The sequence below is a fragment of the Siniperca chuatsi genome, linkage group LG15, assembly GCF_020085105.1.
Source record: "Siniperca chuatsi isolate FFG_IHB_CAS linkage group LG15, ASM2008510v1, whole genome shotgun sequence".
Classification (NCBI taxonomy): Eukaryota; Metazoa; Chordata; class Actinopteri; order Centrarchiformes; family Sinipercidae; genus Siniperca; species Siniperca chuatsi.
The window spans coordinates 23,177,490-23,203,156 of NC_058056.1; the positions used below are offsets into that span (position 1 = coordinate 23,177,490).

At 40.1% G+C, this 25,667-nt stretch overlaps 1 protein-coding gene across 1 annotated transcript in view; it reads left to right on the plus strand.

The window, feature by feature from the left end:
* Window positions 1-25,667, plus strand: part of pcnx1 (pecanex 1) — a 36,710-nt gene that overhangs the window by 9,533 nt on the left and 1,510 nt on the right. The window contains 30 exon segments of the mRNA XM_044167418.1: window positions 1,390-1,519; window positions 3,870-4,063; window positions 5,881-5,974; window positions 7,548-7,605; window positions 8,542-8,759; window positions 10,661-10,814; window positions 11,092-11,124; window positions 12,077-12,248; window positions 13,393-13,503; window positions 13,706-13,797; window positions 14,514-14,623; window positions 15,090-15,118; window positions 15,121-15,194; window positions 15,371-15,463; window positions 15,699-15,849; window positions 16,212-16,353; window positions 16,894-17,071; window positions 17,364-17,472; window positions 17,865-17,994; window positions 18,097-18,155; window positions 18,501-18,716; window positions 20,082-20,335; window positions 20,440-20,670; window positions 20,973-21,073; window positions 21,411-21,561; window positions 21,655-21,885; window positions 21,984-22,258; window positions 23,179-23,357; window positions 24,118-24,548; window positions 25,505-25,645. Of these exon segments, the coding sequence (XP_044023353.1) occupies window positions 1,390-1,519; window positions 3,870-4,063; window positions 5,881-5,974; window positions 7,548-7,605; window positions 8,542-8,759; window positions 10,661-10,814; window positions 11,092-11,124; window positions 12,077-12,248; window positions 13,393-13,503; window positions 13,706-13,797; window positions 14,514-14,623; window positions 15,090-15,118; window positions 15,121-15,194; window positions 15,371-15,463; window positions 15,699-15,849; window positions 16,212-16,353; window positions 16,894-17,071; window positions 17,364-17,472; window positions 17,865-17,994; window positions 18,097-18,155; window positions 18,501-18,716; window positions 20,082-20,335; window positions 20,440-20,670; window positions 20,973-21,073; window positions 21,411-21,561; window positions 21,655-21,885; window positions 21,984-22,258; window positions 23,179-23,357; window positions 24,118-24,548; window positions 25,505-25,645 (4,541 nt within the window).

A 25,667-nucleotide genomic window follows, 5' to 3' on the forward strand; every position in this document is an offset into this window, starting at 1 on the left:
AAACCATGTGTCATGCAGACTTTACTGGATAACTGCTTTCTGGCCTATTACTAGGAGCATAATGATAGAATTGACAAAATTGAGGTGTGTGTGTGTGTGTGTGTGTGTGTGTGTGTGTGTGTGTGCGAAAGAGATGTCTGCCTTGCTCATTCAGTGTAACCATGGTGAGTTTCCATGGAGTGACAATTCTGACCCATGCAAAGTGTTCCTTGTGTAGATCACTATTAGCATGATGGCACAGTGTGTGCTTTGTGCTGAGGTTAGACAAACAGCAGCTCTCTTATTAGTGTCATACACATTGAGTCTAATAGACATTCCCTACCCCACATTCTTCTAACTACAAGGCTAATGTCTTGTAGTTTTACTGAGTTCTTGTCTGTCTCAGTTCTTGTTCTTTGACTTCTGTGTGTTGTGGACATGTTTCATGATGTACACCTCCTGGGACATACAATATTAGAGGCAGGATATGCCTGAACATGTCAACTGTTGGCCAGAAACATTTCATAATTGGTGTTTGATTGCTGTCTGGATTTTTACCTGACTCTAAGCCAGCAAGGTCACAGTCAATTCCATATAGGGGTATTCATTGGCATTAGAATTTAGCGTAGCGTTGGCTGGTTGGTCAAAACTTTCTTTGACTGGACTTGAAGTCATCAGTTGTGGTTATTGGTCATCAATAGTGGTTATTGGTGAGAATATGCTAGACTTGGAAAATGTTTGTATGTCATTCCTGAAGCCAGGCTGTGTTTTATTATTTCTGAATTCAACTTTTTATTTAAAGAGGAAGAATGTGTTATTTCTTTTTTAAATCTTACTTTAAAGCAACTGATTAAAGAGGATCATGTGCCATTATCCTTTACTCACCACTTGTGGCCACAGTGGCCGCTGTCCAGCAAAAGTTATAAGGCTTACTTTAAATGCTACATATCTATTTTGGAAAACGTGTCCCTTCAGACATATGTCTCAGTATTGTTCTAAGATTATTTTGGGGGCTTTTTCCTTTATTTGAAAGTGACGTGACAATAGCAACACAGACAGGAAATGAGGGGAAAGAGCGAGGGGCATGATATGCAGCAAAGGTCCCCAGCTAGAATAGGATCGGGGATGTCATGGCTCACGTCTCAACCACTAGGCCACCAGTACAGTACACCCTGTTTCACCCTGTTGTTCTGTCAGTCATGTTGTAGTGGGTACATTTAGGAGTGAAACTCTTCATTAGTAGTCTAAAGTTCAAGAAGCAGATTTTGTAACTGTTGCTTTGTTTTTGAAATGTAGCTGAAATCCAGCATAACACATGGAAATATCACCTCATGTAAGTGTCCACATAAAGCTCTCAAAAAAGGAAACACATCCAATCTGACTGGCCAATGATGTCTCTCACCATGACAGCCCCAGGGAGCGAGGAGACGGTCATATTTCGGCGTGAACGTAGCACGTTTCGTCGGCAGGCAGTGCGGCGGCGACACAACGCTGGGAGTAACCCCACCCCACCCACTTCTCTCATTGGATCTCCTCTCAGGTACGCCGTGCATGGAGCAGGGAATCGTATCTGTCATTGTGTTTCCTGGTATGAGCATGTTACCAGGTGACGCTCTTTCCTGTCCCACATCAACACCAATTTACGTCTTCCGCAGTGCATGACATCAAGCAAGACATCATCTATCAATGGATGGGTGTCTCCACTCTGCATGTGATGTCTTTCATCCTCCTTTTCTCAAGACCTCCCTCTTTTCCTCCTGTTATCATTATGTTTTGATCTTTTAAATTCCACATTTTGAGCATGGATCAAAGAATGGAGTCCTTACAAACTCAAAGGCACACAGTCTGACTAATTTACTTGCCTGACATACGGTCTTCTCTCAGAACTGCGCATGATTCGTTCAGTAATACAGATGTCTTGCTGTATCACATTGCTTTGCCCTTTTGAGCAACCTTTCTAAGGTTGAAGAGATGAAGATGATATTGATCATTTTAAAAATATAAAGGGATATACTGTGTTTTTGTTGTTTTTAATTGTGAGTCCCTAGCTGCTCATTAGTAGATTTTAAGAGTTCAGCTTTTTATACCTTGTAAACCAATTTTGCATAAGTTTAACACAATAATTCACAGGAGAAAGATATTTATAGATTTCCATTTTTTTCTGTTAACATAAATGTGTGACCATTTTTTCTGTTGTTCTGATGTTTTCCACTCTCCCAATCACATTCCTGTTGCAATATAAAACATTTTGTTATGGGCGCATCTTGCCTCACTGCACTGTTTTAGTGTAGTGTCAAATTTGGCGCGTCTCCAGCACCCTTATCAGTCCATTTTGTAACTTTATGTGGGATCTAACCTTGAAAACCACAAGCCTCTTTGGAAAGAGTTGTGTTTTAATCCTTGCTGTCCAAGATGACAGTGACCTGACATGACACATAACACTACTGCCCTGCAGAATACTGTCACTCCTGAGGTTGTAGTTGATTAGGGAGAACATGTCGTAACTGGAAGGTCACAGGTTCTCTCATGGCAACAGCTTGTGTGTCCCTTCCTGTCAAATTAGCAAAGCATAAAACCCTTGTAGGTAAAGTGGCAATTTAAGCACTGTTAGCATTACAAACATTGAAAATGTGAAGCTAAATGTTTGTGTTCCACTGGTCCACGCTGTGGACATACATCAGGTTACTTATTTCCTGAGGTCTGTGTAACTCCTCCAGTTTTGTTGTACATCTGCAAAACAGCTATTCACCTCTTGCCAAGACTCTATGTTTTCCTGCATCTATCTAGCAAGGTCACATTTCTAAATGCTGAGCCTTGAAAACTGTTAAGCAAGGAAAACAAGTGTGCAGCCTGCCAGGGGTCAATAAACTTGCAAAATGCAAAATCGTTCTCTCTTCCACTGATGCCTCATCCCTCCTCTGTCCCTTCACTCCAAACACTTTCTTGACTTTCTTTTTGGTGCACCAGACATCTTAGGCTTTGTCAAATACTTTACTCACTGTATGATTACTTAAAATATTATTAATTTCAAGCAAACATGCAATTAACTCATCTACTAGTGGTGTAGTTTATCAGCATTACTGAGAATTATCTCCATTGAAAATCTGAAGGTAGTTTATTTTTTCCACGTGTATGGAAGACCCTGTATTTGCTCCCTCTGATTATATTCCCCTGTGTAAAATGCTACATAATACTTTCCTTAACCTTAACGTTAGTGTTCCTCTGCTAGGAAAAACATGCATTAGCATGCTGCATCCCTAGTGTACAAACACTATGGGTAGATTTTTCTAAAAATCAAAAGGATGGAGAGCTAAGTCACTTCTGCTTTATAGCTTTTAGAAGCCTAGAAAAGGTTTCCTAAACATTTAATGTACAGACTTTACACTAAATGCCACAAATGTAATCCATAGCTGGTGCTATCATGGAGGTCTACCTGCAGTGTGCATGTAAATGTGGAACATCAAAAAGAAAAATAAGTGACAAGAATTGGGATGTGTTGTTGGTAAGTTTTAGTCTCTCGTCTGTAGCCCCTAGCCTCTTCTGTAGATCATTCATTTGTAGTTAATGTGAACACTAACTGTGTGAAGCAACATGGTGATGATTGGATACAAATCAAGTGTAAAAGTGACAAGATAAAAAATTTGTTGCCAGAAATCACGCAAAAATTAGCATAATGTCTGTTAAATTAAATAAAGAAAAGTCAACACCTGTTCACAGCCATTTGGGGTTGGGGACCTCCGCTATGACAACCAGCACGTGCATCACATCCCCTGGAACCCTTCTATTGTGAAATTTCCTGTCACCCCCTTTCCCCCTTTCATGATGTTGTATATCAGCAGAACCCCTCTGGCCTCCATCACTTCTCATTTCCTCCCCTTCTCCTCCAACAGTCTTCAGGAGGCTCTCAGCCAGGCCTCCCAGCCTTCTACTTCGCAGGTGAAAAGTCAGCCATCCAGAACCCCGTCCCAGGTGACCGTGCTGAGCACAAGCGCCTCCCTGCTGGCCAGGAATGGAAGCACACACCTGGAGGGTTCACAGGACAAGGCCTCAACCGTTGGCACAACCAGCTTGCAGGATGACTTCGGTAGGGAGTGTATGAAGAGAGCTGAGATGTTAAGATAAGGAATTTGTTATGGAAGAGGTTGGATTGGTAGTTTGTGGGAAGGTGGATCCGTATGACAGATTTGAATTAGTCATTGTTTTTGACTGTATTGTTCTGGTTTTATATGCTGTGGTTAGAAAGTTGCTACAGTGGCTTTGATGGTTTGGAATTGCTTGAAGAAAGCTGGTCACAGACATGACTGTTGCAGTCAGTCATAGCAGAGCACTATTATCCACGGTCGGTGGATTGACGCAATCAGTCAAAGCCGAGCACAATTATCCATGCTCCATTTTTCTCTGTCTGTGATATTGTGTCTTTAGCCAATACTTGACCTCACTTGGATGTTACCCTTTGTTGTCAGCAGTGGGGGAAGGAATGCTTTGACCAGAGTGTCACAGATTGCTGTTGATGCCTATACATAAATATGTTTCACTGATATGCGTAGGACGTCAATGATTGTAAAAAATGTAGAGGTTTTGTAAGAGCTGTTTTATGTCCTTCCTCTGAACCAGTTCTAAATGGATTACTGCTCCTACTCATAATTTGACCCGGAGCAGATTGCTGTAATGAGAAACTTGGTGGTCTGAGTGTGTGTTTCTGTGCTTGTAATCTCAAAGCATTAATAATTCTTGTCTATCTGCATATGATTTCACTACTTTGATAGTGTCTTAGTTTATATGCAACCCTGATGTCAGACATGGGTTTACTGAACACCTGTGCCCAGTTGCATAAAGCATCTTAAGATATAATAATATTTTTCTTTGTGGTTCTCTGATGATTTCTTCAGAAAAAAATGGATTGCACAAATTTAACTTGGGTCATGTCCTTATCAAATATTCTTAAATAAATATTTTTTTATCCTGAAGTACATTTCAAAGCTCTATGGAATTCCTGAAAGTTCATTTTCAGTTGTGCAGTCAGCCTTAGCAGTGAAAACAAGGGAATATGCCTTCATTTTTTTTTTTGATGACAAAGGAGTGTTTTGAGACATAAAAAACCCTATGGATACATTTTTATGTTACTTTTATTCTTGTCATATTTGTTGATTCACACTGGACAATACTTTTGGGTCATACTTACTGTGCAACATGTTTTCTCTTGGCTTATTTATGTATCTAACAACTCAAGACTCCCCACCTCATTCCAGCTTAGCCTTCTTTTTCTAATTTTTCCCAAAAAATTTGAATAACCAAACTATTAAAAACACTAACAACACAAAGAATTTGGATTACAATCGAGGTTTCATTAAGCTGAGCAGGAACAGCGTTACCATGGCAACTCTGTATATTCCTCCTTGACTGTTAGGAATAATGCTGTGTTTTAGGAATCTATTTAAGATGTTTCTTGCAATACCCATGAGCGAATTAGTTTGGAAATAAAAAAATAACATTGTAAGAGAAGTTCTGTCCAGATAGGCAAAGGTTGTTAAATTATGTCATTTAAATAATTCTCGTAATCTGTGAGGTAATGTCTGTAGGATTAGTGGACATGCCTCATGACAGGATAAATTGCAATAAAGTGCCACTGAAGCAACAGAAATACAATGGGGGGAAAACCTAACTGCTGTTCAAGATGAGCAGGAAATGACTGACTTGCTTATAGCCTCTTTGGGAGGAGGCACATTCACTCAATGATCTCATTAGCTCAGATGAACACAGTAATATTACCAAAGCTATCTAATCCCCTGCATGTAAACAAAGTCTAATGAAATTATTCCCACAGTCACTCTTTGCTTGTGATTTCCGTGGACTGACTTTGCCTCTCTTGTTTTTTGTTTTTTTTGTTGTTTTTTTTTCCAGGAAAGCTCACACCCTCCTTGTATGAAGTTGGCGGGTGTGACATGTCCTTGGTCAATTTTGAACCTGCAACAAGACGAGCCTCCAATAACATATGGTTAGTGTCAAACTGATAATTCATATAATTAGTTTAGTGGGATTTCAGATGATAAAATACCCTCTCTGGCTGCTGTCATGAGCTTGTTGTGTTTTCTCTTAACTTAGCTATCTCTGCAAAATTGAATATTGTTCTTGACGGGGAACAGATCATTTAATAACTGATACATTTATAGTAATTTTGTAAAATTGCTAGATAGATAAGCATAATATCTGGTCAGCTATACATCATTGTTGCAGAAGCATGTAAAGCATGGCAGGTAATGCATATAGTAGAGGATAGTAGTATTGCCAGGGGTTGCATAAGCTGTTAGCTGCTTAGCTGAAATAGTTTGCTTGCTTGTTAGCCAAAAATTTGTTTACATTTTTTGGGAGAAACAAACTGAGCTAAATATAAGACAGTTAGCTCTGTCGGTTTGCTTCTGTTACAATTGATAATGTTTGCTCTTCCTGTGCACCCATCTCCTGTGGAGTACCGCAAGGTTCCATATAAGACTCCATTTTATTTTATATGCTCTATTTTTTAGGGAAATGCAAAATCTCTAGATCTGAAACGATTTGTCAATTAATTGATTTGTCAATCGAGAGAAAATTAATCTACAACTATTTTGGTAATCGACTAATCATCAAAGTTCTTTTTCAAGCAAAATACCAAACATTTCCTAGTTCCAGCTTCTCAGTTCTGTGGGACTGACCTGCTTTTTTGTCTTATTTAATAATAAACTCAACATCTGAGGGTTCTTAACTGTTAGTCAGACAAAACAAGTAACTTGAAGATGTCACCTTTGACTTTAGGAAATTGTAATGGGCATTTTTCACCATCTGACATTTTATAGATCCAGTGATTTATCAATTAATCTAGAAAACAATCATCAGAATTATCTATATTTATATAGAATTCTTAGTTGCATCCCTAAACATCTCTATCATTGTTGTTGCCTTGAGGACGTAAAATCCTGGATGGCAAAAAGCGTTCTTCTGCTAAATGAGAATGAAACTAAGGTGCTCACCCTTGGCCCTACAGACTCTTCCAACCCCAGTCAACATTCTTGGGCCCCTGTCTTTGAATGTTAATTTCCACCCGAGAAATGTATGTGTTACCTTTGATTGTGGTTCAAGATTTGACCTTAGATAAATTGCAAAATTAAAATCATTCCTGTGATTTACAGATTTGTAGACCATAGTGCATGCTTCAATGATGCTTGGTCAACATTAGTTGTTTTTTAAATGTACTCTATAAATAAACTCACTAAACTTTACCTGAGGTGATCTAAATGCGCACCAAAAATCCTTTTCTTCTGTCATCATATTTTGTCCAGTAATTTACCTGATCTTTTTCTGGAGTTTGGTGTTGCATATTTTGCCATTATTTGTGCAGTCAGTTTGACACTAGCTCCAGCTTTTTACAACTATAGCTTTAAAAATAAAACATAACTGTACAATACAAAAGCAAAGCAAATAGTCTATTGGCTATTTATTTTGAGGTCACCAGGAAATGAATCATGATTTAATACAGTAACTGCAGCAGATGCTTTTGTTTCATCAGTGTGCTCATTTTGTCTAATGCCCTGCAGGGACACCGACTCCCATCTCTCCAGTTCTACCTCAGTTCGCTTCTGCCATCATGACCTGGTCAGTACACAACCAGTGAGCTGTTGTGTGTGTGTGTGTGTGTGTGTGTTTTAATGTTCTTATATCCCAGTGGGGACTTAAACCTGAATGCACACTAACCTATCGGGACTTGCTTTTTGAGGGTTAAGACTTGGTTTTAGGGTATAGGTCACAATTAGGTGAAGGTCAGGGTCAGGGTAAGGGTTAAGGTTAGGCATTTAGTTGTGATGGTTAGGGTAAAGGGCTAGGGAAAGCATTATGTCAATGATTGTCCCCCATGGAGATAGTGAAACAAACGTGTGTGTGTGTGTGTGTGTGTGTGTGTGTGTGTGTGTGTGTGTGTGTGTGACAAACAACGTCTTTTCTTATCTGCATGTCTGTTTTGCATATTTCTGCATATTATTTTTGGCATTCATGATTGTCAGTTTGAATAGTTTTCTTGTTGTGTTGGCTGTTGTTCCCTCTCCTTTTTCTTGCCCTTTCTTATTACATCAGACCAAAAGCAAATCATATTACACCAATTTTAAAATCACTACACTGGCTACCAGTTGGCTCCTGAACCAAAATTCTTTATTGAATTTCAAAACCCTTTACAGCCTGGCACCTACGTGCTTATCTGATATGCTTGTTCTGTGTGAGCAAGAAAGGTGTCTTTGATCATCTGTTGCTGGCTTTTTAACCATTTTTGCATCAAGAATCCAGATGGCTGGGAGTGGGTGGGGAGGTGGTGGTGCAGTTTTTATCCTGTGTAACAGCCAAAATCAAACACTCTCAGTGGAATTGAGAGAAAGCATTTAATTCAAATACTTTTTGTATTTTATCGACTCTTAACTGTTTTTGTATCGCTATCTTTTTATGCATCTTTTTACTGTTCTTATTTAAAATCACATTTATAGAATACTTTGAGTTGTGTCCCTGGTCAAAATACAGCATAGATTACAGATCTCCCTCCCTCAGATCCGTCTGAACCGTCTGCTGACGATGGACCCAGAGCTGCTGGAGCAGCAGGATGGAGATCTGAGCCCAGAGCTCCAGGATGCACCGCTGGGACAAGAGGACCCTGCAGCCACCACTGCCGCCGGCAAAGCCAGGCAGTACTACCGCTTGTGGCTTCTGCCTTGCCTGTGGGTCGGCCTGCACTTTGACCGGCTTAGCCTGCTGGCACTATTTGACAGGTAAGACAGCCCAGACAGCCATCGTCATCATTTTTACAAGGCATAAGGTAGCTTTATGCTTAGGTGCCCCTGAGTGAGACAGGGAGAGTTTGTCAAACTTCATTGCCCATGAATTATGTGTTGCGATTATGTTATACCAGGAAAAGTGGAAGAATGTGTGAAAACTAATTTCTGTAAGTGTTTAACTTGTCATTATGAAGTCAACCACTACACTTTTTATAAGTGTATCTACTGCTGTGTTTGATACCTGTGAGGATAACTATTGCAATTTGTGACAAAAACTGATGCTATTATAACTAACATGCTACTTGTAATTAGAAAGTTTAGCAGATTATGTACATCGCTACTTTGACCTAAATTTCCTTTTCGCTTGGACATAATCAGCAAGTTATCTCACCTTGTTTAATCAAACCAGACTCTTTTCTGCTGGAACTCCAATTTATTATTTAGACTAATAACACAGGTGCACTACAGATTAAAATTCAGCACAGCACAGCATTAACCATTTATTTCATTAGGTCAGTCCCACTGAAATTAAGGACAGTCCAAGATGGCTGCAGCACAGTTTCCGACTGAAAAAAAGCAAGACAAATGGAGTCTGAGACAGCAGTACACCCCTAGAGCAACCAATTCCTAACAGATTAATCATCCATACTTTAAACTCACAAATACGTACAGGTTCCTTAAATGTCGCATTTCTCTGCAGGCTGTTCAGCATAGAGGTGAGGTGAATTGGATGATATGAGCTTTTATATCCACCTCTGTCTAAGCTTTTAAAACTTTAAGTGAATCAACAGAAATCACTCTTGGGATTGTACAGACCTTCTGTATGTGAATTTTGGACATTATCTGTATGAATTTGAAACTGTATCACATAATTTAGCTTGTAATAAAATGAGACGGTGTGACTAGGATTGTTTATTGTTTTCAATGTATTAATAGTTTGAAGATGTCACAATACAACCAATAGGTTTTCCTTTCTACCCCACTATCCTACTGTGGAGTACCACAAGGTTACATCCTGGGCCCTTTTTTTGTATATATTCTGCTGCCATTGGGCTCTATTTTTAGAAAATATAACATTGCTTTTTACTGTTAGGCTACATGCAGCTATATGCAACATGTGATATGCAGCTGTACCTTCCACTAAAACTGAATCCATGTTGTTTTAAGTCTACTAAATTGCCTTGAGGATGTTAAATGCTGGATGCCTCAAAGCTTTCTACAGCTAAACAAGGATAAGACTCTAATGACATGGGTATTTAAAATCATTCCACTTGTTAAGGGATTTGGAGACCACGATTTTATCTCTTCTTGTCTTGATTACTGTAATTGTCTTTATGTGGGAGTCAATCGGTCAGTCAGCTTTGGCTCCTCACTGGCACCAAGAAGAAACACCACATCTACCAGTGAAACATAGACTTGACTTACAAATAAAAGAATCGTAAAGCACTACATGGTTTGGAGCTAGTTTATATCTCAGACCTCGTCAGCGCCTATTCTACCTTCTAGCCCCTCCAATATGCTGACCAATCACTCCATGCTCCCAGTTAACATCCAAGTGTGATTGAGCAGTTTATGTTGTTAACCCCAGACTTCCCTTTCAATTGACATTTTTAAATACTGTTTTAAGACCCCCTTTTTTTTTAAATACTTAAAAAAGAGTCTTTTGAGAATATTATCACAACCATATGATAGCTTATATGCTGTCTGTATTTGAATGTGTTTATGTGCAATACACCTCTTATATTTTTACATTTCACTAATTATCTTTCTACTTTTCTTTCTTCTCCTGATGTTTTTCAAACCTGGTTTGGATATTACGCATTAGGGAAATTGAGTCTTATATTCGAGAACTGTAAAATGTACTCGAAGGCTGACTTTTCTCCATTGTGTTACAGGAACCGTGAGGTTTTAGAGAACGTGCTGGCTGTAGTGCTGGCTGTCCTGGTGGCCTTCCTGGGTTCAGTGCTGCTGGTCCATGGCTTCTTCACTGACATCTGGGTCTTTCAGTTCTGCCTCGTCATTGCAAGTTGCCAGTATTCCTTACTAAAGGTGAATACTTGACTTAAAAGCACAGCGTTGTTAGACTTGACCCTAATAAGTGAAACAGAGAACTATTGTTACCAAGAAGCAATTGATTTTTTTACTGCCAGGCTGAAACTGAAGGCACACAGCAAAGTTTGATGCTCAAAAATGATTTCGTGGTTACTTACATAGCATACTTATTCTGAACTATTTGCAATAAAGTAGTAACACAGGCATGTCAAGACATTAAGTGTAAAAAGTCAATATTATTAGTGAATTCACCTGTGTCTTTCTTTATTGCCAGAGTGTTCAACCAGACTCCTCTTCCCCTCGACATGTAAGTAATTATCTTTCATAATTACACTTTAATGTTAGACTGAGGGTAGACAAATACAGAATCAGTTTCTTTCATCTATAATATGACCTGTGGTTATTATTCAGTATTTCTTTCTGTTTCTGTTTTGGTTCTTGAAAATGATGTTGCTTGTCCCCTGCAAGTCTGTGTGTTCCTCCCTCCTTTGCTTCAGTAAGGGCTCTGAAACGGCGTCTTTTATTAATGCAGCTCCTACTCAGCTGCAGGCACAAGCTTTAAATAGCTGGCCAGAGTTTAGACCACATCTCTCTCTCTCACTCTTTGCCTGTCTCCCTTTCTCTCCCTCTCTTTCCTCCTCTTCCCCATGTGTTGTCCCCTTCTCCTTCACCTCATCTCACCTCAAAGACTTCTTTACTTCCCTTTTCATGACATTGTTGACACATTTTGAGCAAACCTGGTCTATTTAATCTGGTTGTTGGTGTGTTAACTGTCAGCACTCCCTACGGTGAAAAAGCAGGGCAGCTCATAGCCTCTTGGGTTGAAACCTGCTCACTGCAGACGTGCATTCTCCCTCTCTTGTGAAACCTTACACTTGATGCTATTTCTGTTTATACCTGTGTCACTGTCCCCGGGGCTCATATGACACTCATACCACTGAATGAATTCTTTCTTTTATTGAGTTGTGCAGATAATGTTATTTGCTGTATGCTTTTATTCACAGTGTATCACGAGGGCACATATTTTAAATATTGTAGGTCATGGTGGGAATTGACTATCTAATTGTGGCAGAATCATGCTCCAAAAATAAGACAGCCAAAAAGTAAAACATACTTGAAGAAACGTTATTAGCAGTTTTTATATTTTCCCCTTTTTTCTTATTTAAAGGTTTTGAATACTGAACTATACTAGACCACAATGGGGAAAGCCCAGCATCTATAATGAACCATTTATTATCATCGTACCCTTTTCCCTGCAGGGTCATAATCGTATCATAGCATACAGCCGGCCTGTCTACTTCTGTTTGTGCTGTGGCCTCATTTGGTTGCTCCACTACGGCAGTCTGAGGACCACTTCATCCCGCTTCACCCTGTACGGAGTCGCACTTACCAGCTCCCTGGTACTCGCCTCTGCCAGGGACCTTGTCATTGGTAAGAATACACCCCTGTGGTATTCATGTACAGTAAAAATATTGATAACAACATTCTTTATTTGTATGGCATTTTTGAAAACAAAGTTACAATGTGCTGTACAGAAAAACTGGAGAGAAAAAAATTATGCCAAAGGAATAAAATCATAAAAATGATTAGGACAATAAAAAGAAGTTAAAAGTTACAGGAAACAGATAGATCACTTAATGCAGAAACTTTATAAAATAACTTTATGAAAACACGTTTTTAGTAGAAATTTAAAGGAAGGCAGTGAGGTAGCTAGACAAAAATGTGTGCAGGTACACATGAGCACAAAAGATCACAAATTTTAATATGCTAGAGCTAGACCGTGAAATGCCTTAAAAGTAATGAGTAAAACCTTAAAGTCAATTCTAAAATCAACAGAAAGCCAATGCAAAATGGCTAAAATGGTGGTTATGTGATCTTTCTTACTTGATCCTGTTAAGAGTCTGGCTGATGCTTACTGTATCAATAGAAGACATGAGCGGGTTTTGCCACTCAGGCAGTTACAATAATCAATTCTGGAAAAGATTAAAGTATGAATAACTTTTAAATAAAAACAGGTCTATACTGCTTTATTAACATGATCATCACAAGGAAGATTAGAATTAAAGATAACTCCTACACTTCTGGCACTGGGCTTAATGGAGGATACAAAGTTGTCGAATTTATCATAGTTAAAACATTGTAGTTTGGCTGGAGATTTGTTGCACCAAATTTTTGGGCTATCAGAACACACAAAAATGATACCTATACTTTCATTGTTTCCCCAAGACAAATTGAGCTTTGGTTACAAGATTAGAAGTGTATCCACCAAAATGGTTGGAAAGTGCAATATATATGAGTCACAATCTCTCTACTAAAAGCAATGATTATTTGTTTGTTGAGTATTAAAACCACCTTTCATCAAACAACAATCAACATTAGTTGCTCCTGCTGCCCTGGAGACATGCCACTGTGCGCTAATGTGAACGAATAATATTTGTAGCTCACAGTCATAAACACCAAGTCCTTGACATCTGCATGATCTGAAATCTGATGTATATGAAAAACTATTTTAAAAAATTAACGTTTCATTTTGTCGCACTGACATTACTGTAACCTTGTGTGCGTCTCCCGGCAGTCTTCACTCTGTGTTTTCCCATCATCTTCTTCGTGGGATTGCTGCCACAAGTCAACACATTCGTCATGTACCTCTTCGAGCAGCTGGACATCCATGTGTTTGGGGGCAATGGTGAGTGACTTGTAGATGCACAACTTCTCAGCAGGGGTGACTTTGACCTCTACAGAATGAGACAATAGACACTCCATACCCTCTTGCCTTATATATTATGATATGGTAGGCTTCACAAGAGTGCTGATTTGCATTCTGCCTGGCCTGGTGCTTGTCTGGTTGAGTGGTCTCATTGCTGACATCCCCTCTGTACTCTCTGCAGCCTCTACAAGCCTTCTGTCAGCGCTGTACAGCATCCTGCGCAGCATCGTCACCGTCGCTCTGCTTTATGGCTTCTGCTACGGAGCTCTGAAGGTGAGAGCAAAGCCATCTAAGACGCAGTATAATTAACTAGATATCACTCAACTGCAATTAAAAAGTAATCTTATGACAGAAATAAGGTCTAGAAGACACTATAAAATGATGTCCTCAACAACCACCACTTCACTTCCAAATGATACAATTCTAAGTCCTCTACATTATAGCAACCTTAAAATGAAGGTTTTTAGCTTTAGCTAGTTTGCTGTTCTTTTGAGCGATACCAACAGTTTATTACCAAACATATTAGAGATGATAAACAACTTTATCATCCAAAACTTGCAGTATCTGCTAACCAGCAATATTTGCTTTAATGTAAGTTTCTGTACTGTGACTGTAAACAAAAGCTATTCAAACTAGATTAATGTATAGAAACCACTGTTTCACAAAGAAAATAATCCCTCCTAAGAGTCTACAGCTGTGCTAACGGCTCTGTGAGGCTGTACTTGCGCACAGTTCTGCTATAAGCTAAATGCTAATGCCAGCATACTAACATGTAGATTTTTAGGTAGGTATAATGTTTACCATGTTCACCATCATAGTTTAGGGTTTTAGCATGTTAGCTAATTAGCACTAGACTAAAAGTACTGAGGCTGATGGGAATATCATTAGTCATAAACCAAAATATTTGGATGAAATTTAGATTTTAACCTGATGATGGTGCTAGATGAAAATTTAAATATATTAAAACCTTGTTATTCTCTGTGTCTCAGGAGACCTGGGAGCCTCATCACATCCCTGTGTTATTTTCTGTGTTCTGCGGCCTCTTGGTGGCAGTGTCTTACCACCTGAGCCGGCAAAGCAGCGACCCTTCTGTCCTCATGTAAGTTCACTGCCTTGCACAACAAACCTCAATAGTCCTAGATAGTATTTGTAGTATCTGAGTTGTGGTGATTTCTCAGAGAAATAAATATCAAAGTGAGGTTCAAATATTTTCCTTATCGTGCGTTTAAAGTCTGGCACTGGTGGTCACCTATGGTAAACTCACCCATCTTTCACATAAGCCGGCAAACAGTTCATCAAAAGTATTTTCCATTACCTGCTTGACCCACGTATGATAGAAAGAAATACTTATTAATGAATAATCTGTGACTTTTCTACTCGTACCTATGCTGTGGATTATCTCAGACAGGGATTTTCTAAGCATTTCAAAAATGCTCAGTTCAAACCGTTTGAAGCTGCTTCACACAATGGTTGCAGTCTTAACAGTGAGTGGTTATACATTCCCTGTGAGGACCCCCAGGATATTCATGGTATTTGAACCAGCTATTTTGCTTCTTGCTTTATAGCTCACTGATACAGTCCAAGATTTTGCCCAATATAAAAACAAGAACCCAGAGGACCCTCTGTCAGAAGTACAGGACCCTCTACCGGAGAAGCTTAGGGCCTCTGTGGTGAGTTAACCTTCAGCATTCATCTAATTAAAGCCAGGACTGGGTAATTGTACTGAAACTAGGATTGTTGTTTGAAAATATCAGGCATACAATTACATTTGTTAAAGCTGCTAAGGTCTTTTTAAAAGGTTTTATATTTCTAATCCCATCCCCAATGTGTGTTATTGAATGCATAGAATGAGCGTCTGCAGTCTGACCTGATCGTCTGTGTGGTCATTGCTGTCCTTTACTTCGCCATCCATGTCAGCACAGTGTTTATTGCACTGCAGGTACAGTGAATATTGTCTTTTGTTTTCATATAAACCTTCAGTTTTATTTATTAAAGTGACAAGAAAATAAGGAAAAGAATTTGATGTCTGCCGCTTTGGGGAACGAAAAACAAGAAACGGCAAATTAATTACAAATAGTTGCGTATTTGGTGTGGTTTTGAGGGTGGTCTTATGCATGCAGATAGATACTCATTGTGTATAAGGATTAATTTCCATTATCTCTGTGTCCCCTTAGCCTTTCCTCAGTTATGTGCTGTATGCTTTATTGGGCACGGTGGGGTTGCTCACCCACTACCTGTTGCCTCAAGTCCGCAAGCAGCTGCCCTGGTACTGCTTCTCTCACCCTCTGCTCAAAACTAAGGAGTACTATCAGTTTGAAGTCAGGGGTAAGTACGCTGGCTCGCATATAGCAACCAAAACAGCTCTCAGTATCACTACAGTGTTTCCAAATCATACCCTAAGTGGTGATACAAGTAATCTGTGCTTTGTCTTGATGATTATGAACATATTACTTTCTGTGCAGTAGATATTTTCCCAAGAAAGTGATAGCAGACACTTGGTGTTTAGAAAAGCAAATGGAATCAATTACTTTAATATTTTATGTCAGTTGTCAATATCAACAAAGAATATTAACAATATCGACAATATTTTGGATTCTTCTGGATTGTTACATCCGCTTAACTATGCTGTATCTCATAATGACGTTAACTGTCTCCAAAATTTTAATTTCACCTGTCTCTCTCATCAGACGCGGCCCATGTGATGTGGTTTGAAAAGCTTCACGTGTGGCTGCTGTTTGTGGAAAAGAACGTTCTCTATCCTCTCGTCATCCTTAATGAGCTGAGTGGCAGCGCCAGAGAGCTCGCCAGTCCAAAGAGACTTGACACAGAGTGAGAATTCTTACTATTTTCCAACATATTTGTATCGTACACCTAATCTCCGTTTTACTCCGTATTTTCTCTAATTTTATAACTTTAATTTAAAAGGTGGATCGTGTTCTTCCATAGCATGCTTCACTATACTTGTATCTGATTGTTACATCATACATTGATAATCCAAATACTGTAAAGCAAATTATTTGAATATGTTTCTTTTTTTTAATTGGTTAACCTTGCCAGGATAGCTGTTTCCTCCTGTTTCCAGTCTTTATGCTAAGCTAAGCTAACCGGATGCTGGCTCCATACAGATATGAGAATGGTATCGATCTTCTCACCTAACTCTCGGCAAGAAAGAAAATAAGAGTATTTCCCAAAATATTCTTATTCCTTTAATTGACAAGTAGCTTACGACTACTATATACTTTAATTAGTTCAGATTAGTTTAGAAAATATTTGTATGCCTTAATGGTTTCATCATGATTTTAGTGTTACAAACTCTATCATGTTTGACTTACTACCACATGCACTGATGTTACTTAAAATGTCCTCCAGGGTCGGCGCTCTGATGATCACAGTGGCAGGCCTGAAGCTGCTTCGTTCCTCCTACAGCAGTCCTACCTACCAGTATGTGACAATCCTCTTCACCGTCCTCTTCTTCACCTTCGACTACCGCCATCTGTCCGAGACGCTGCTGCTCGACCTCTTCCTCATGTCCATCGTTTTCAGCAAGGTGGGAGGAATATATGAATTGTGTCTTGTACAGAATCAGAACAGTGCAAGTTGTACATTATGCATATATTTAATGTCATCTAAAATATTGTAATTATTATAATTTAATACAAATAATTCATACTGCACAGTTGTTTTTGAACTGGTCAGGGCAAAGTATAACAGTATTTTTATCATGCAATCAAAGGATTTTGTAGTTAAAGGCTTTATATACAGCTGCTTATATCCATGCAGTTATATACTGAAGTTCACTGCGTTTTCTTTTTGATTTACTGTTTCTTTGTTTTTTACAGATGTGGGAGCTGTTCTACAAGCTGCACTTTGTCTACACCTACATTGCCCCCTGGCAGATCACATGGGGCTCAGCCTTCCACGCCTTTGCTCAGCCCTTTGCTGTGCCTCGTATCTTTTCACTGCTGTATTTTATCACGACATATACTGTATACTGTACACTGAGTCACCAGTTTCTGCTGTAAATCCTGCCTTTGTGATGCTGCTAATGTTTTGGTTGATGCTGTTGACTCAAATGTATTGTCATTTTTGAGGCCGTAGTTGTTGGTGGTGTTGGATTGGACTGTTCTTTGTTGTGATGTGTTTTTATTGTTGTGTTATTGTCCCTGTCATGCATGGAAATGAGGGTGGGCAAACATTAGAAACCCCTGTGTGGCTCACTATTATCAGTGTATCTAAATGTATAGGATTTTTTTCAAGCTCATCTTCAACACATGGACAGCAGATAAGGTACAGCAAAGAATACATATGTTTCAAGTGATCCTTGACCTGAGCCCCTTCAGACTCTGCAATGCTGTTTGTCCAGGCTGTAGTTTCAGCAGTCTTCTCCACTCCCCTCAACCCCTTCCTGGGCAGTGCTATCTTCATCACATCTTATGTCCGTCCCGTCAAGTTCTGGGAGAGAGACTACAAGTAAGGAAAAAAGTTTTAAAATACTATTTCATGTTAAAATCTAATACTATTTCTGGGAATATGCTTCTAAAATGTGTGATTTTCAATCCTCTCTGTTTGCAGCACCAAGAGAGTGGATCACTCTAACACTCGGCTGGCCTCTCAGCTGGACAGAAATCCAGGTGAGGGCATCATTTTCCCTTTAAAGTTTGGCAGCACAAAGGATCTGAAACTGTTCTCCGCCCTGTTACCCTTGTTTAAGTTGAAGTTCCGAATTTCTTTTGGGTAACAAGACATCTATAGCTGACACCAGAATTTCATTGAGGCAAACTGGGAGAATCTATGCTTTTATCTAAGTCATACTTTGTGATTTAGGCTAAAAGAACAAGTGTATTTTTATAAGAAACTGCTTTAAATCCTCGGCCTATTCCAGTGATTTCAGTGACTAAACATAAAATGCAGTAATGTGTTTTACGAATCTGCCTCTCTTCTTTTTTTTTTTTCATCATTCTTCTTACCCTCTTCAGGCTCTGATGACAACAATTTGAACTCCATCTTCTACGAACACCTTACCCGCTCCCTTCAACACAGCCTGTGTGGAGACCTCCTCCTGGGCCGATGGGGCAACTTCAGCACTGGGGATTGCTTCATCCTGGCCTCCGACTACTTAAACGCTCTGGTGCATCTTATCGAGATCGGCAACGGCCTGGTCACCTTTCAGCTCAGAGGGCTGGAGTTCAGAGGTGAGAAGATCCATGTGTGTTTGGTTAAAATTGATTCCCACTGGAGCTGCCTGTGTAACTAACAAATAAATGTGTGGTAGTCAGATATGTAAGTAAAATATTCAGGAAATGGTATTGTGTCCTTCCTATGTTCTTCATTACTTCAGTAATGTATGAATTGGTTGCTAGGAAACATCTGTAGCACCATTCAATAAAAAAGCAATCAACAATGTAAACAAGAAGTCCCTGTAGCATCACAAGCTGTGACATAACTTCCAAAAATAACAAAATGACATATTAAAGTTAACTGCCAATCCCTTATAAATGAAGGTATGACTTTGTTTTACGTATATATGCATACATGGAGAAATACGTGTTTCAGAGTTAATAGTATTTATGCAGTTTAGAGTAAGGAGGAAATATCTGATTATGCTAACCTAAACAACGTTATTCAGTCATTCATGTTATTAGCATAACATTTTGTAATTTGTCATATTGTGTTGTTTTTGTGACAGGGTATAGATTAGCAAGCTAATGTTAGCTCTGTCAGTTGGGTCAGCTAGCTACGTAACAGTTACACCTAGCAGTTACTGGGTGTAAATATTTAGTAAGACCTGATCTCTACATAACAACTAGTTTGTGTAGTGCAAACAAGTTTTAATTTAGTGATGCGTAAATTTCCACTTAGTACCAGCTCCCAATGTATGTGGTTTTAGTTAACAACTTAAAAGTATTTGAAAATCAAGTCCGTATACTATTCTTTTTTTGAGTGACTTCCAGCATCAGTCTCCAAATCATATTTGTACAGATTTAATAAAACTCCACCACTTTATTTGCAAACTTCTTGACCTAGGTCTGAGTATTAGAGATAGAAGGGATGAGGATCATTAACCGGTTGCCCAGCATTCCCATTTGTGATATTAGCATTCCAGTATATTAGCCCAGTCGTGCTTTATCTTCCTGCGAAACACACCTGTGCGTGCTTTATCAGCAGGACTTCAGCCAATAGTGTTCTGCCATACAACAAAGCTGCTGAAACAGAGTGCATGTTACACACAGTGAACGTTTTACAGAATTTGAGACACTTTTCAGAGCATGACACTCATCGCCAGTCTGTCAACAATTTTTCAACTGTCACTGTTGAAAATATAATCAATTTTTTACAGCATCAGAAACAACCTATATATCTTTTTGTGTCAACATGGGTATCTAACCACTTTATAAATGTGAGATTCAGATGGGTCAGTGGGAAAATTAGATTTGCCAGTTGTCATAGTTGCTGCACAGTTTAGAGAAATAACCTGGATTCTCCACATAAGGTTTGATCTGACTTTTGTTTTGTATAGTATTCTGTCGATATGAATCTGTTGATATTTCCCTCCACAGGAACTTACTGCCAGCAGAGGGAAGTAGAGGCCATCACTGAGGGGGTTGAGGAAGACGAGGGCTGCTGTTGTTGCGAGCCGGGCCACCTCCCTCACATCCTGTCCTTTAATGCTGCATTTGGACAGCGCTGGCTGGCCTGGGAGGTGCTGGTCACCAAATACGTGCTGGAGGGCTACAGCATCACAGATAACAGCGCCGCCTCCATGCTGCAGGTGTTCGATCTACGACGCATCCTGACCACCTACTATGTCAAGGTTAGTGGGATGGAGCTGGACTGTTAAAAATAAGGTGTAACTTTTTAAATGCACTGTATATTATTTATATATGCTCTAAAGGCATCATCCCTTCCTGGTCTCAGGGTATCATCTACTATGTGATTGCTTCTCCCAAACTGGAAGAGTGGCTGGCTAATGAGACCATGAAAGACGGCCTGCGGGGATGTGGAGAGAGGAACTACGTAGACCTGGATCCCACCTTCAATCCCAACATCGACGAGGACTATGACCATCGACTTGCAGGCATCTCCAGGGACAGTTTCTGTGGAGTCTACCTGGCCTGGATCCAGTACTGCAACTCTCGAAGGGCCAAGGTAATTGCAAGGGCATTGTTCCCTGAGTGACAACGTGTATGTTGTGGATCAGGCTGTTTGTTTGTGAATATCTGAAATCTAACAGGCACTAAAGCAGACAACACTCATTCAGCTATTATATACAGTTTGTTACAGTTGTAAGGATTTTTTTTTTTCACTGTGTTCTGGCAATATGTAAAAAAGGACATTACAATTCCTGCTCAAAATTTTAGTTCATAACACTGATAAGATATTTAGGTAAAAGTTAGCACCAAATGGGATTTGATCTTCATGAACCTTCCTTGTCTCTGCTTTGTTTGTAGCCACTGGACAGTGAGAAAGACTCGGCTCTGGTGCTGCTCTGCTTCGGCCTGTGTGTGCTGGGAAGGAGAGCTCTGGGAACAGCAGCCCATCATATGTCCAGGTTATTTAGTAATCTTCATTGTAATAAGTTAACCTTTTATAATGCTTTAAGGCACTTATATAGGCAAGCAGACATGAAACAGAACAACAGGAATTCCCTGAGACATTCATGTCTTTTATGTTTTCTCTGTAACTTTTAAAAGAAGCATACTTTATAAGACAAGTAATATGAAGAAAAAGACATATGGTCATCTGTGCTGAACTACATATACATGCACGCATACACATACACATGTTTTCTTTCCTTCTTTCTCGTCCGTCTGTACTCTGGATAAACTGATTTTTAAAACCATATGAGTAATGACTAAACTATCCTTAATCTCCTCTTTCCATCGTAGCAATCTGGAGTCTTTTCTTTATGGACTTCATGCATTATTTAAGGGAGATTTCCGCATCTCTTCAGTGCGAGACGAGTGGATCTTCGCAGACATGGAACTGCTCAGGAAAGTTGTGGTGCCTGGAATCCGAATGTCTCTCAAATTACACCAGGTGAGACACAGCAGGTACCACATGAAACTGCCTTTTACCTCATTCTCAGGGTCAAATTTGATCGGTGACAAAATGTTGCACCTGTTCTTTTAGGACCACTTCACGTCCCCAGATGAGTATGAGGAGCCAGCTGTTCTTTTCGAGGCCATCTCCTCCCACCAGCAGAACCTGGTCATCGCTCACGAGGGAGATCCAGCCTGGAGAAGCGCTGTGCTGTCCAACGCTCCATCGCTCCTCGCCCTGCGCCACGTCCTCGACGAAGGAACCAACGAGTACAAAATCATTATGCTCAATCGACGATACCTCAGCTTCCGTGTCATCAAGGTGTGATCTGCAACAGATTAAAATTAGTCTTTGATTCTTTGATTGCTGCTATTTCTAAGACACAGTACTTAATGAGAACTTAACCTCTTGTGCTGCAGGTGAATAAAGAATGTGTCCGAGGCCTTTGGGCAGGGCAGCAGCAGGAGTTGGTGTTCCTGAGAAACAGAAATCCAGAGCGCGGGAGCATTCAGAATGCCAAGCAGGCTCTGCGAAACATGATCAATTCTTCTTGTGACCAGCCCATCGGATATCCCATCTATGTATCTCCGCTGACCACCTCCTACTGCAACTCGCACCCCCAGCTCGGACACATCCTGGGAGGCCCTATCAGCATTGGGAATATCCGAAACTTTGTTGTCAGCACCTGGCACAGGTTTGTTGCTCTCTGTAGTTAAGTGTAGTGCTTGTTAAAACCCAAACTAAGTGGTAAGTGTAGTAAAATAATATTTTCATACCCTGTTAATGTTTTCTTCTTTCTTCCTCTGTGTTTTTTTAATCTGACTGTAGTGTGTGTGTGTGTGTGTGTGTGTGTGTGTGTGTGTGTGTGTGTGTGTGTGTGTATATATATATTTTTTTTTTTTTATTTATTTATTTTTTTTTGCAGATAAGCTTCATGAATACCATTTAGAGAGCCTTTCAGTGATCTGCAGCTAGTGTAGTGTAGTGCTAGGGTGACACGGGAGTGGATTTTCACTCCCGTCCCAACCCAAAAATACTCCTGTCCCGTCCCAATCCCAGAAGAATGACTCCTGTTGCTTCCCATACTTAATATAAAACAAAATCAGAAAGTAGCATTTATCATATTAGAACTACATATTTATATATAAAAACTGACCTATGATTCCCATCCTGTCCGCTCCCGTTGACTTTTTTTTTCCTGTTCCGTCCCAGTCACGTGATGAATAGTGAAATTAACTTCCATCCCGCGGGAATCACACAGGAATCCCGTGACCCACAGGATTCCCAAAAAAATGTCAGCCTCTAGTTTGAAGTCCTTGATCTTTTGGATTGCAGTCTCCTGCTGAGGAGGCGTTTATTCAATCTCTTCTTGAAGGCATGAACACTGCTTGATGTGTTGTCTCTGACGACTACAGGGGGAAAGCTGTTCCATGTTGTTACAGTAGAGTGGAGATAGCTCCTGTCAAAGCATTTAGTGTGATCCCTGGGGAGTGACAAGGCGTGGCTTGGCGGTAACCTCCGGGTGATTCGACCTGGGACATGAGCTGAGGGTAGAAGTGCTTTCAGGGCTGCTGGACAGTTGATATTGATATATATTCAAATTTTCTTTTGTAGGTTACGGAAAGGCTGTGGTGCTGGCTGTAACAGCGGAGGGAATATCGAGGATTCAGATGCAGGGGGGTTGTCCTGTGGCAGTGGGAATGGGACAGGGGGCGACTCTCAGCAGAGCTCAGTGTCGCAGGGTGGGACCTCTGGACCTCCCCCCTCTCACTCGTACCCGCCGCACACTCTGGGTGAGATCTGCTGTATCTGACAACCACTAATACTATGAACACTATGACAAATTAATCTTTTTGAGTTCTGTTAAACTAAGTATAGGTTTAAATATACTTATTTTGAATTTTGTCAATTTGCATCTAGGCAACTTCGGTGACTCTAAGAGGCAAGTGTCCAAAATTGAACTTGAGTACTTTGAAATGATGTCATGTGTATCTTTTAGAAAGAAATCCTACCTAGTGTTTCAAAAAAAAAAAGCTATAAGCAACATTGCTTTTATTAAAGGGGTACTCCACTCATTTTACACATAAAGGTTGGTTTACTCATCATGGGCAGTACTACTCAGCCTGCAAAACAAACACTTGTATATTGTATTCTGAAGTCTGAGAAATTAAACCTGATCATCAAGGTTATCTCGGACTGGACTTGAGATTTAAAATTTTTGACAGAAAGCTTGTGTCATGAACTTGGGATGTGTAGTTTGAAAGATGATAGGCAGGATTAAAAGAGATGAATAGGCAGGGAGGGTCTAATGAAAGACCCTATTGAGTTGCATTATGGGAAATGTGGGATCCAGACTTTTTGGAGCTTGACCCATACTAGGGACTGAAATCCAGGATATCACAGTCTCTGCTACACCAATTTTGAGTATTCCTTTTTTTTTTTTAATCTGTCTCTCGTAAATCCCCCAATTTTTTATTAGATTTCAACACTAAATCACTGGAGTACTCCTTTAATTTCATATGTCTACGTCTGACTTCTCCTCCCTGTGTCCAGGCACCAGTCAGAGTTCCCAGTCTGTTCAGTCGGGTTTGGTACGCCACTCTCCTGCCCGAGCCTCTGTTGCCAGCCAGTCGTCGTCCTACCGCTACAGCAGCAGCCGTCACTCCTCCCTGCGTACCTCCACCACAGGCCTGGAGCCCTGCCGACGTTCCTCCACCAGCCAGCTGTCTCTGCGCACGCTCCCCACCTCCCTGCAGCTCCGGCTGGGCTCCACCTCTGACCCCACTGGCCCCTCCGTCTCCCTTTCCAGCCACAGCATCCCTCCCTGCAAACGCCACACGCTGGTGGGCTTACTGGGCAACGACGGCATGTGCAGCACCGTGACCGATCCCCTCAGCCAGCATCATTACCATCATCACCACCCGCAACAACACAACCCCACCTTTTCTACCGTGCGCAGAGATGACATCTCCTACAGAGTGCAGGTTTGTAAATATTATGAAAAAATAAGGTGGAATGAAATCATGTCCAGAAAACAAAAAGAGCACCGGCACAGTTAGCAAGTGAAATTTAGCAGTTTCAGTGTCACGTATTAACAAAGATCATTCAGTTGCCTGTATTCTGTTCCTTCAGTTCTGTTTGTCACTTGTCACTTTAGTCTGTCCTTCTCACATCTTAAGCTCAATGACAGATAGACCTACTTAATACAAAAAGCACCAGCAGCAGCACTGTGACCTCAAATTGTATTTATTAAAAAAAAAAAACATTTACAACAACCTTCACAATATGTAACTGTTAATGCAATGTATAAACTAATTTACCTTATTAAACTTAAGGATTGTATGACTTAAATTATTAAAATATAGTAAGTCAACAAACAGAAAGAACTGAACTAATGAAAAAATATCAGTATACAAAAGAACTTAAACTCTATGTTACAGTTTTAGAAGCATTTATATTTTTAGCCACACTAGCAGCGTGGCCCTAAGGATGGCAATGTCAGTCGGTCGATCCGCCACTTTGGTCTAGACTGAAATATTTCAATAATTATTGGATGGATTCCCATAAAATGTTGTATTATTCTTCTTATTATTGTAACTATTATTATCATTATTTTGGTGGCATGTTGCCTTTTATTAGATAGTTTACAGTGGAGATTAATACAGAAAACATGGGGGGGAGTGCTATGACCTTCAACAAAGTCTCTGTTCAAACCATGGACATTTTGGTTATATGGTGACTGTCGTTACCATTAAGCTACCGGGACACCCTGAAATAAAGTTTTAAAAAATACATCGATGCTAACGGATGAACCATCTGCACTTGTGTCCACATTTGGTCTTGTAGAATGTATTTGCATGTCACTCATCTCTTGAAGTAACGACCCTCAGTCCTGCCATGATGTAAATTTTTATTCTTGTGCTTCTGTGATGTCGCTCAGATTGTGGACGTCAGTCAGGTGCTGGAGACCATCAACTTATCGAAGCGGAAGGAGCTGCAGTGGCCTGACGAGACGATGAGACTGAGGGCAGGACGGACCTGCTGGAGGGACTGGAGCCCCTTAGAGGGCATGGAAGGACATGTAAGTCTTTATCAACAGCTGT